Here is a 12,574-nt window from a genome sequence, read left to right as displayed (position 1 = left end):
CGGGCACGGCCGGGACCGAGGAAACCGCGGGGAAGAGCGCTGGGGAAACACGTTGTGATGAAGCAGGCACTGGGTTTTGTAATTCACTGTCGAAGGACCCAAACGCATGTAGGTGATTTAGCTGTGAGATGCCACAAGCAGGAAACGCAGGAAGAAGCCCAGTGTTCCAGGGGGGCAGGGGAACAAGGAGCTGCCGCAAACGAAGAGACATCTGAAGGTATGTCCTGTGTCAGCACGCGTCACCCGCGACTCCTTCCCCCTGCTCTTCAGGGCAGCTGCTGGACTCTGCCGGACCTGGATCATTCTACTCACGATCTCTGAGCACACACGACCTGTGAGCGAGGTGCAGTTACCCCAGAACTGCCATGCAATGTGCATGAGAAATCAGCGTATGCAGGGTGGCGAGCGCTTCCTACCGCAACACCTACGACCCGTGGCGATGGATGCGTGTCGGCATGTTAAAAAGGAACACTCCACAGTTAAAATGTAATTTTCCATAGGAAAAACGTTCCCTGTACCTAGGAGCAAATCTAGGAGTACGCAAGTGATCTAAGCAGATGCAAACAATTGTAGCCACAAACCATCAAAAAACAAACCTCAAACTAAAAGCAAACTAAAACATCTTAATTCCAAACAGTAGACAAGCCACTATTGAAACAGGCGCTCAGAAGGGTAAAACACACGTTTAAAATATTAAACACCACATTACTATCCAGCTAATAAAAAACTAATGAAAAAATAACAAAACAACAAACAACACAAAAAACTCCAACCCAAGTTTACAAACAGCATACAAACAGATTTCCTTTTGCAATAAGGATATCGGATAAACAGTCTGGGAATACGTTGTGGTACATTTACAGGAGGTCGCTCTCACCCCCGGGCGGTGCCGTCACTCCCACCAGCCCGTTCCGAGCTCGTTTTCAGTTTTCCAGGTGCGCTTTTGCCTGCGGAAGAGCCGCCCCGTGCCGGCGCGGAGCGCGGCAGCGGGAGCCCGGCGAGGGACCTCAGGGTCTGGCTGATCCACTCCTTTGTCGCCTGTTCCACCGCACTAAGGCGGCCGCAGGTGTTAAGACAGTTCAAGAAGTTTCTATCTCGGAGGCCTCTTCTATGAAGCTGGCAACAGGGCTGAGGAGCAGGAGCGGGAACAGTTTGTACTCCCCGTTCCCATCTTCCGCGAGCAGCGGCGGGTCCCCCACTCCCAGCGCATCCAGCGGCTCGGCCGGCGCTGCTGGCGGGGCCGCTCCGCTGCCCGGCGGAGGATCGAGAGCAGGCTTCTCCTCCAGGGGCGGCAGCAGAAGGTCTTTCGGATCCTCCAGCTTCCCCGCGGCTTCGCTGCAAGGCAGCTCTTCAAATAACGAGAGCAGAGGATTGGCCCTGTACTGGATCAGCTGCATATCTGAGGGAAACAAACAGTTTAGACCGCAGGCTCCCGAGTAAGAGCCTTCCCTGAGGTGACACACGACAAGGAAAACGGGAGAGGCTCATTCAGAACTTGGTTCCCTGAAGCAACGCGCGTGGCTGAGCTCTGAGCTCCCGTGCCACCGGCCCCCGTGGCTCAGGCGCAGCCCTCATGGCACCCGCGGCTCAGGCGCAGCCCTCCCGGCCCCCGCGGCTCAGGCGCAGCCCTCCCGGCCCCCGTGGCTCAGGCGCAGCCCTCCCGGCCCCCGCGGCTCAGGCGCAGCCCTCGGGCCGGGCACACGGAGGAACGTGCACAGGGACACCGGCCGCTCTGCTCCCTGCAGGGCACTCGCTCATGTGGAGGAAAAGGAGACTGTCAATGCCAACGTGGGCCATAGGATGGGGCCTCTTACGGCTGAGGCACATGAAGGTCAGTCAAACTCCCAGTCTTCACAAAAATTTTAAGCCCAGACCAAAGGAAGAGACAAACCATGTTACGGGCTGCAAAAGTCCCATGTCAACGTGCAGTGTTGGAAGAGTCTGGAGCCGCCCCAGCTCCAGGCGCTCCCTGCTGCCCACCTTTGCTCCCCGCCGTTGCTCTCTCACCCGCTCCCAGATCTTCAGTGCCCTCTGCCAGGTCTGCAATCTGAATCTGCAGAATGGACAGGGGATAAGACAGAATGCTCAACAAAACCCAGGCCTTCGCTGAGACGTTCACAAGATCGCAGGTGGGAGGAGGGAGGAGCAGTGCACCAGCTGGCCGACCAGCCCAGCCTGGCACAGGTGGGCCAGCAAGCAGTCCAGGCAAACCTCACTCGCTAAAGCCAAACAGCCTCTGGCTAGCAAACATTTCATTTGCCTTCCAAAGGAGAACGTTCATTATCATCTACCTTGATGGAATCACAGTGTTAAACAAAATTTCACCAATATAATTAAATTTTGCAAGCACTGATTGAACAGAGCTGCATTTTACCTCAGCTGTGGTCTAAGCTCTTCTGACTGGGAAGTTCTAGTTTAAATATTATTTCAGAACTACTAAATAAGTGACACTTGCAGGTTGGTGCTGTGTTTTTTTTAAACACCAGTCAACTTTAGGAACCGGACCAAGAGAAATAAAACTTGTACTGAACTGTTGTACATTCTCTGAGGAAATTCCATATAGCCATGTTCAGAATAAATACAGTATATTGCATTATATTTTTCATTTAGTACTTTTCCTTCTGTCTTCAGATGGACCAAGACACAATCTAACGTGAACTATAACCCCAGTTATTACTTGGCTAAACGACATCACGGGAATCTCCGAGGCCACGAGAAACAAGCCAAGAACCTGTTCTCACACACTCAGACCAAAACGAGACCAGATACTGTAGCTGCTTCATTCTGAACAGCAGGTACAGAAGGAATAGAAAGGAAGGAAAAAGTTCCTCAATACAGAGGCCTGATTCAACAGACACCAGTTTGTTTCCCTCTTCCTGATGTTCTCAGGCGTATTCAGGAACAGGTTATCCAAGGCAAAGTGGCCGTTTAAAGCACTGCACCGAGGGCACGGCCGAAGCCTGGAACGCAAGACGTGAAATTATCTTGAGACCACCCTTAAATTCCTATGTGCCACGGGGGATGACTGAGACCATCGAGTCAGCAGGACTAGATGGAAGGGCAGCGTCCTCCTGTGCCATCAGTCCGGTCCCGACCCTCAAAGCGCATCAGGCAAAATTCAGGTCTCAACATCGTATCACCCCTCCCCGTCAGAGAAGCAAATCTTACTCTTACATTTTCCATACCAGGGGAAGCTTCCATCAAGGTCATGTCCAGGGCTGGCAGCTCAGGATTAGGCGTCTGAAAAGAAACCCAGACCATATGTGTATAAGCCGCGGGTGCTCCCGGCAGAGCAGCAGGACCCGGGGGGGCTCCGCGGCCGAGCAGCACAGCGTGTCACGGGGGAAGGGACACTGCCCCGCGACCCCAGGTCACAGCAGAGCCTCATTCCACATCGGAATGCAGAGTCAAACACGCAATCGGGATGCGCTGATAGGCCACGAAGGCTTGAGAAGAAGTGAGTCCCACTTTTTTCTTTTTTTCCCCTTGAATGCTGTATAACAGAAACACCACATGAACTGAACAGGCTCTCAGTGTTCCCTCATACACTGCTGACTCTAGACTGCCCATGTATCATCCTATCCGTAACTATTAGCTTTGCAGGATTTTACCCCCTCCTACCCATTACAACACGGAATGAACCAGTACATTTCGTAATGCATCCTGATCAGCATTTTTCAGAAATCAGAAAAAATGAAGACACTCACATCGCTGAAACCTTCAGAACCAAAGTTATACTGCTTCCCAGATAACATTGCTTGAAGTTCTTCAAGGCTGGCATCGATGCAATTAAGAAAATCCTGAATTTCCTCTCTAGAAAGACAAAATGATATAGCAGTGTAAGGAACAGCGGGCAGTTCCAGCCTCCTCCTGCAGCAGCGGGCAGGCTGCTGGCGCACCGAACAGCCGCCTGGCGAAGGGACGCACCCGCGCTCCTGCGCCGGCTCTCGGGAGGACGGGTGCGAGGAGGGCTGTCAGCACCGCGGACCAACAGCAGCGTACCAAACCGCAGCGCCCCTTCCACACCTGCTTCCTGCTTCATTTCAGTATCTTTTGAATGCCCTCAGACCCCAGCCTATGAATCAACACCAGCGTGCGTTGAGGTCTGCCGAGCGCGAGGGCACAGCCTGTGGAGTCTGATCCCACAGCGCGGGGCAGGAACCTCTGTGAAACGAGGGGCACGGAACGGACACGACAGCGGCACCTCAGACCAGCGCCCACACGAATCCGTGCCCTGTCACCAGGAACAACGGGCGCGCTGCCCTCCTGAAACCACCACCCTGGCCGTGCCCCAGCGGGGGACACGGGCTGACGTGACACCGACCTCACCAACCTCAGACTGACACATCAGACGCCAGGCACACTACCACACACACGACTCCTCCTGCTTTTCCTCTGTGACACCAACACTTACCTTCTCCAAGACCTTCTAACAAGAGGCAGAAAATTCAGTTCATCGACGTTTAAAAAGCTAATTCACCGTGTTCTGCTGAACACCCTCTACAACTTGGAGAAGATCCCACGAGCACAACAGCAAAACCATTTCTAGAAACAAGTGAATACCTGTCCAGTAAAGGGTCGCTTTGGTTTCCAGGGTTGTTCTCATTCAAGATGGAGTCAATCATGGACACGGGGTCTTCTGGAGCAGTAGGTTGTACAGCATGGAGCTCCACAGCAGAATTTCCTATTTCACTGGACTTGTTGACATCATTTATATGAACTGGTGGGATAGGTTCTGCATAATTCAACTCATTTGGCTGCGATACTTGACAAATCGGTAAGCCAGGATCCAGAGCTGCCTGTGTCTCTCTAAAATGTGACCCAAAGAGAAACAACATACAGGAGAACTCATCAGCTACATGACTACTCATTGCAAGTTTAGCACCTCAAATGTTAATCCTTAATAAGGTCACGCAAGTCAAGGGCTCAAATAACCAACTAGTCTTTAGAAAAAGAAGGAAAGTGCCTTCCTAAAGGCAGATGAAAAATCTCTCGTTACAGTTTAGGCAGGTAGCACCCCCAGTGAAACACCCCCAGGCCAAAGACAGCACAACAGCACATGGACATCACGCAGAAGGAAAACTCATAGCACAGCATCTCCGGAAACAACAGATTCCAAATCAGTCCGTATTTCACTCCAAATGGTAACAACTAAATGGGTTTCCACAGGACTCTGAGGACAGAGAACTACTGAAGCTGAAAACTATACATATCTTGGTTCGTTTATTAGTAATCTATATACATTTGGGTTTGCTTACTGGTAAACTATACCTGCATTCAGGTCCCTGTTCAGTCAAAAAGTTACATATGTGCCTATTTGTTGAACAGACAGAAAAGCCTCAGCAAGTTAAGAGTCCCAAGCAGACGGCCTGGCCCTCGGGTACTGCTGAAGAGACACAAGCTCTTAAAAGGCTTTGCTGACCACGACCAACGCTCCCGGCTGCGAAAGTCGGCCTACAAACAGGCCTGTCAGGCACAAGCAGAGAAACCATTCAGAGGCCGTTTCCCAGAACTCGTGTGGATCACCAACACTACCGTAACCACCCAGTTAACAGCCCAAGCACAAATACCCCCCGTCCTGCACGCGTACCTGGCTCTGCCGCTGCTGTGTGCCACGGCAAGCAGACTGTCGCCGGCGCTATCCAGGGTATCGGTGATGTCGCGAATGATGAGACCTGTACCACTGCCATCCTCGTCATCTGCACCGTGCTCGGGAAAAGTCACCTGCAGGATACAGGAACCGGGATGAGCAAACCCACAGGTCTGACTTTGCCGATGCTGCAGCTCCACTCCTCCCGCTCCACTTCCCGCTCAGATTAAGACTAGTTGTACTGATTTACTTCACAGACAGCACAACGCTTCAGCGCTGCCCATTTCAAAAGAGCGCGCGTGTGCTGGTACGAGCAGGGTCCGGGCGCTGCTCACCGCCTGGCCGCTCTCCACCGGGATGCGCACGAACTGGCGACTGTACTTGGAAGGCGAAGCACCCGCAGCATCTGTGAGAGACCTGAGACAAAACACGGCTTGAGCACCTCGCTGCGCAGGAAACCGCTGTCCTGTGCGCAGTAACGCAAGAGCTGCTATTCTCCCACTTCTGAGAAAAGCGGGGTTTGGAACTGTTTCGTTCTGACGCCCCGCAGCCCGGCTGCGTTCTGAACAGGTCTTTGTTTTGTAGTACATCGGTCACATCGGCAAATTTTAAGAGAGTTACCATTTCTGACAACCATGCCCTTTGAAATTTAAACCGTACAGTATATTCTCTTCCCACCCATTTTTTTTAGTGATAAGGAAGAAGAATTCTTTATTTCATGCTTTACTCAACTACCATCAGCTTTCTCAAGTTTGAATAAAAGCCACAAATGATAAAAATGTTCTTTACGCACTTTAAGAAAGGTATCTCGCGTGTAGAAGCTGATTTGTCCCTATAATTCATGTCTGACAGTGATCTGTGACTTTTCTAGTAATTACCTTTTTCTTTTGACCCCAACAATATAATTTCCTCGCATCAAACTCAGTATAAATTGAAGAATCTAAAAAGGAAAAACAAAAAACCAAAACCAAGTGGTCAGCATAGCAATCCTCTTATTAAATTATTAAATCAGACTTTACTATAAAATTATGTAGTTATATGACTGAAATTAACAGGTTAATTGAATATCCATTTGTGTTTGCATCTTAAAAACCAAAATTATAGTTACAAAGGGCATTGCAAACTTATCCCACTTGAACATTTATTTTTTCAAATGCAATATAACACCAGGAGCCACCAGAGGATTCCAGAGCAGAGACAGCTGAGGGGAGAGCAGCGAAAACCTGACCAGTGCAGAAGCTCCTATAGGTTCTGGGTTCCAAGTTGACTTGTCGAGTGGTCCAAGACGTTTCCCAGACCCCAGCCCGCGTCCTGCGCTCCTGTCCCCGTGCTCTGCCTCCAGCCCCACGGTCACCCCAGCTCAGCTTGGGGTCCTGACTCCTCTCCAGTAAGATGCACTGAGACTCCACACACAGTCACATCCTTCTCACTAACACTTTTCCTCAGTATTTTGTTGGTGGTTTTTTACTGCGCTACTTCTGGGAGGGACACTCAGGAACTGTGAACATTTTCTTTGTGCTGTATTAAAATAGCCTGTTCAGTCTGTGTCATTTGTCATTCTACATCAGCAAAGAATGCCATCGAGTGTCGCAGAGGCAGGAGTAAGGATGGTAGCACTGAAGATGCTGCAATGGTACCTTAGACAGCAGCTTCTGTTGTTGACTGTGCTTCTGCCTTAGAACTGCCACTTCTTTCCACAGGGCCTTATTTTCTCTGCAATGCAGAATAAATCGAAAGACAGAGGATGAACAGAGTTTACTTCATAAGCTCTAGTTTTATAGCTTTCAAACTTTCACAGTACCTTGCAGGACCAATGGCAACATTCCTTCTGTGGATAACTAACAACTACTTAATTCGATCCACTAGTATAAACTATGGGCTAATTTAACTCCATTTTCCATCAGGCAGGACCGAACACTCACTAATAAAGGCAACCGTATCCTCTGCTGCTCCAGCAATTATCTCGATCGGAGGTATTCCTTCAAAGCCTTAGAATAAAGACTTGGTGTTTGGAAACAGGCTGAGCGTAACACAGACCACCTCGGAGCCGTTTTAGAGTTTGCGTTTGGTTTGGGTTGTTTTTGTTGTTTTTAAGGAACGGAGGGAGCGGAGTGAAGGTATCTCCTGAGCTTTGGTTGATAACCGCTTGCGTACCAATGATCTGAAAGAATTACCAGTGTCTGTACACAAAGGATCTGAGGGAAGAGAGATGAGGACATGCAAAGGCCACCTCCAGTTAGAAAGAAAACCAAACACTAATCCTCTCTCCCTCTCTGCATCTAACCCTGTTTTGTGTTCAGAAAAGGAAATGCTTGGTCGCCCTAGAAAACTACTACAGGTGACGGCAACCAAAGCAAAATCTCAAGATAGTCAACAAACTCCCAGTCTTAATGTCTGTTATGTTACTGAATTATGAAAACAAACAAGGTTCAGAATGTTGTGTGAGGTGGAATGGCAATTCTTAGAGAAAAATACAGCTTCACCTGTTTCCAGTTCAAATGAAACCCACCGTTAGAGTCAAGCTCCATTAGACAGAACCAACATTCAACGGCTAAGTGTCCCTGAAACAGGCGAGTCTACCTCTTCATGTTGGCCAGTCTGACGTCCATGTTGTTCTGCTGCTCTCGCATCTCCTGGACTTCGGAGAGCACTTTGTGCAAATCCTCCGTGCAGACCTTGAGATCCTCAGTTCTTACTGCGGATACCTAAACGGGACCAGGTTACACATGCTTTACTATGCACAGTGCCTTGCACGCTCCTTCCCACAGGAACAGTGTAGTTACACCGCGATGCGACAGACGGCAGCCCTTGGGGCTGCCTGCAGTCTGAAAATAGCCAAGGTATCAATGGAAGCGTGAGATTAGCACTTTGTACGTGTAGAAAGCAGATTCACCATTGTAACCCGTGACACAAACCCTCGCAGGGGTTCTGACAGCGCTGGTGGCAGCTTGCCCTCTAGTGTCAGAACAACCAAGCAACCAAGCAACCATAACTGAAGGAAAAGAAGTCGCATCAGGTGTCTCTTCCAACCTAGAGCATGCTGTGATTTTTCTTATTATGCTACTAAATTCCAAGAGGGAGGTGAGAGCACCTGGCACCAGCCCACTGAAGTACTAGATAACCTCCTAGATAACTAGATAACCTCCATGCAGGAGGCTCTCTTTTTCCCAAGGGAGAACGGGATGGTCAGAAATCAACCTCCACTGTTATAAAATAACATCCCATCACTTCATGATGAAACAGGACAGAATTTTTATGCAATTACTCCACAGAAACAACTTATCACTTCCTTGACATAACCCAGCATTACAAAGGATGGACTGAGCAGCCTGACCGTTCTCCTCTGTCCACATTTGTAGATGTTTCGCTCTTTGTTGAGGATAACATCTGATGCTGAGGTACGTGAGTTGTACCCCAAATTTAACTCTCGGCTGTCTGGTTTCTCTTCAGCATCCCACCTGTCCGTGGGGAAGACACCCAAAAGATGCAGACAGCAGCTGGAAATGCCAAGTGTCTTCAGTCTGCCTCTAAAAAAGGGCCAAACTAAACCATTCTGCCCAAGTGCAAGGAACCGCTTTCTCAGAGTCTCTGCCTAGATAACGAGGGTGTCAAGACTGAGGCATGCCGGCAGAGCTAACGTGGAGAGGGAGCACATAAAGGAAGTCCTGCATTCAAACCTGCATTCCTGTTAGAGGCCTGAAATCCAGTTCATCGCAAGTACCGAAACATGACTCCATTCCGGACAGTAAAAGAGCAAGAAAAACTAATGGACGCTTTGCAAAAAAATCACTAACAATTTCCAGTGCAACAAAGGATGTTTCACCAACCTATTCAACAGCTTCATGTGAATGTCCTTGGCACTAACTAGAGCTTTCGTCCTCCCATGCAGAACACTCCACCCAGCACCATACGAGCCTCGGCAAGCCGGGATTACAGCCCTGGGAGGCGCGCGGCCTGGGGCAGAGCGGCAGCCCAGCAACCATTTGTAATCAGCTGTGGTTCTGAGCAGAGGCAGCTCAGTGAGGAATCAATCCAAACACAATTGTGACTCTCAAACCTACCCTGTGCTTTTATTAACTTGGGCAATGTAGCTGCCACATTACGGCATCCCAAATAAAAGATTCTGCAGTTCAAATGTCAACATGATGTATCGCTATACTCTATTTCTCTGGCAGCCAGGATACTAGGGGCTGTAATGTGCCAACAGAGGATAAATATCTGTGCAGAAACAGGTCAGACAAGCCTGAATGTACAAAAGAAAACTAGGAAGTGCTAATAAAAATGTAGCTTAGTGGCAGCATGTTTTGGAGGAATAATATAATTTATACAAACTCTCTCAAATCAAGTGATTACTGAAGCCCCTGCTAATTTTCAATAAGCACCAAATGGGAATGCTATCTTCTACTTCTTTCACTCTGTGACTCCTTCCAGCTCTGCTGTGCTGACACAACTGCAGACTACGCTGTAGCTGTGTATCTGAACTCTCCGTGGGAAAACGGCTCTGGTCTGACTGCGGTCCTACCCCCGTGCATTGCTGAACAACAGCAGGGCGTGTTTTGTCCAGGAGCTGGCCTGAGGAGGCCAAGGCAAGCATTAGCCTGACATTCGGGAGGGAGTTACAAAGGCTTGCTGACACAGAGCCTTGGCTCACATGGAATTTGTTTGCTGTAAAGTCTTTGAAACCCCCAGACATGCTCTTGATAACAAAACTTCTCATAACAAAAAAAACTGAAGTAAATACATGCTTAGACTGTACCTTGCGCTTGATATTTTCCAGTAAATGTGCCTTCCCTTGCTTGAAGAAAGGGTGCTGGAACTCAATGACGGAGCTTTTCTCAGCTGTAACCATACCGTTCTCCAGTGCAATCACCTTCCTGAAACCATCTGTGGAGAGCCATTAACAAAGTCATTTCTTTCAGTGCAAAGCTGACTTGAAACAGAGAGATAAAGAAAACCTTGCGGCTACTGAAATACCTACAGCACTACAGCTACTAGGAGCAGAAACTACGAAAAAAACAGCCAAAGTTGCTTTTCTCTGATGCACAACAACCTGACTGCTCTGGTCTTCACAGCCTGAGAGCACAACCACAACACCACCAAACGACCTCGATCCGTGTGACTAATCCTGTTTCAAACAGCAATGCAGGCAGCAGCATGATCCGGGCCGTTTTCCATCTGCTCGATGCACCGGCGCAGATCCGGCCCGCGTTCCTCTGGGTACGCACGCGTTTGTCGTTACCATCACCGCGACCACCGGAGCCAGGTGAACTCCACCCAAGCTTCAGGTAGCAGCACGTGAAAAAATATTTGTAAAGGTGTTGCTCAGAAGGACTCAGAGCTAAAGCATGGAAAACAAAAACTAAACCAAGCTCTACTGTTACTCTTTTCTTTTGCAAAGCAAACTCAGGACCAGAATTCAGGTTTTCAGGGATGAAAGATCTGGCAAGTCAATTGGTTTGTTTGAAGAAATTCAAATTGATGCCAAGTAGCAACGAACTTGGCAGAAAGAATACATAAGAACAGCTGATGCTTACACATATTAAGCTGTCGTATGAAGCTGGAGATATTGTTGTGTTTGAAGTACTTGGGGAGCAGCTCCTTGGCAAACCTCTGCTCATCCAGGATGCAGAAGTTCTCACCATTCTAGGAAACAAGCAAAAGCAACTGTTAGAGAACAAGCACAGGTTTTCTAAAGTGTTGCTCCTAAGTCAAGACCATAAATCAGAGGCAGTTCCTACAACAGGGAAGGGCAAAACACGTAGCAAAGGGAATTGACTGTGTGAGCACTTCCGAGTCCTTGGGACTGCACTAAAAAGTTTGAATCCAAAAAGATAGTTACGTGGAACACTCCTATTGAATAGGGCATTTGTTTTCATCTTAATTCAAAGAGAAATCACTCTAAGCCCCCATGTATTCGTCCCCAGGAAACACAAACACCGCACAGTGGAATTCATGCCACTAGAGGGCTTCTTATCGCCTTTCATCAGAGCCGCCCGGCTCCTGACGAGATTCTTCCATTGTACGGACTATGTCACCACCAAAAATAACCAAGTAACCGAAAGTTCAGACAACACAACCCAGTATTGAAAGGGGTAACTGAGACACAAGCAGTTTCAGACTTATCGCGTGTTCCTGTTCAAACTCACTGAAACGGGGCACGTCTCTGTATTGTCTTTTAGCTGTTCAGCAAGAGATCAAATCCACTACATTTCTTTTCACCTTTGCCTTTGTAAAGGCCAAAGCTTTGAACAAAGCTGAGCACCCTGCGATGTGGAAGAGCCGGGACAAACCCCGCAGGGCGCTGGTGTCACCGCTCTGTGTCTGACCGGCCCGCGGGCACCGGCCGCCTCGTGCGGGAGAGAATCACGAGGTAATGACTTCTCGAAGTGCTGGTTCCTCCGCCGAGCGCCCCCGCTGTGCGGGCCACCCGCCGCGCTCCCCGGGACCCCGCCCCTCCCGCCGGCGCCCCGCACCGCCGCCGCTCCCGGGACAGCAGAGCCCCCGCCGCCGCCTCCCGGGACCCGTCACGACCCGTTCCGCCCCCGCCCCGCCACCCCCCCAGCCCTCTCCCCGGACACCCCGGCCCCCGCCCGCTCCGCACCGCCCCCCGCGGCCGCCCCGGCTTCCCGCCCCGCGGGCGGCGGTACCGGGCCAGGGCCCCGCGGGCCGCCCTTACCCGGCTCCAGCAGATGACGTCGTCGCTCTGCGGATCCTCCACCAGCGCCCAGAGCTTGGCCAGGAAGCCGGGCACCGGGGCGGCGCCGGGGGCGCTGGGCAGCGCCGCGGCCTCCCGCATCCTCGGGCCGGGCCGCACTCCGCTGCAACGGGCCGGGCGGGCGGGGCGCCCAACGGCGACCGTGACGCTGCGCAGGGCGTGGCCTCCGGCCCGGGGAGCTCGCTGATTGGTGCGTGTCGCCTGGCCCCGCCCCCAGGCTCGCTCCGCCCTGCGGCTGCGAGCGTGACTCTTGTTGTTCTCCCCAGGGA

The 12,574-nt window shown here is 50.5% G+C and overlaps 1 protein-coding gene across 1 annotated transcript; it reads right to left on the bottom strand.

Moving 5' to 3' along the window:
* Positions 1 to 474: 474 nt before the first annotated feature.
* LOC309444364 (heat shock factor protein 3-like) lies at positions 475 to 12,441 on the bottom strand. Its single transcript, XM_082062117.1, has 13 exons — positions 12,267 to 12,441; positions 11,125 to 11,233; positions 10,347 to 10,474; positions 8,171 to 8,295; positions 7,228 to 7,303; positions 6,469 to 6,530; positions 5,926 to 6,007; positions 5,591 to 5,724; positions 4,564 to 4,809; positions 3,708 to 3,813; positions 3,175 to 3,240; positions 1,981 to 2,053; positions 475 to 1,399 (listed from the first exon to the last, which is right to left on the bottom strand). The coding sequence occupies exons 1-13, from the start codon at positions 12,384 to 12,386 to the stop codon at positions 1,080 to 1,082; spliced, it is 1,647 nt and encodes a 548-aa protein (XP_081918243.1). The 5' UTR covers positions 12,387 to 12,441; the 3' UTR covers positions 475 to 1,079.
* Between the last annotated feature and the right edge of the window lie 133 nt (positions 12,442 to 12,574).

Source organism: Streptopelia decaocto, assembly GCF_964273445.1.
Source record: "Streptopelia decaocto genome assembly, chromosome: 10".
In the NCBI taxonomy this organism is placed as follows: domain Eukaryota; kingdom Metazoa; phylum Chordata; class Aves; order Columbiformes; family Columbidae; genus Streptopelia; species Streptopelia decaocto.
This window is presented reverse-complemented; position numbering and strand designations above follow the sequence as displayed.

Bases quoted from the DNA above. Each gene is read 5' to 3' on its own strand.
- LOC309444364 (XM_082062117.1), bottom strand. From the start codon at position 12,386: ATGCGGGAGGCCGCGGCGCTGCCCAGCGCCCCCGGCGCCGCCCCGGTG. The intron at 11,234-12,266 runs GTAAGGGCGGCC...CTTGTTTCCTAG, and splicing joins ACGTCATCTGCTGGAGCCGG to AATGGTGAGAACTTCTGCAT. The intron at 2,054-3,174 runs GTAAGAGTAAGA...TCCATTCTGCAG, and splicing joins CTTCCCCTGGTATGGAAAAT to ATTCAGATTGCAGACCTGGC.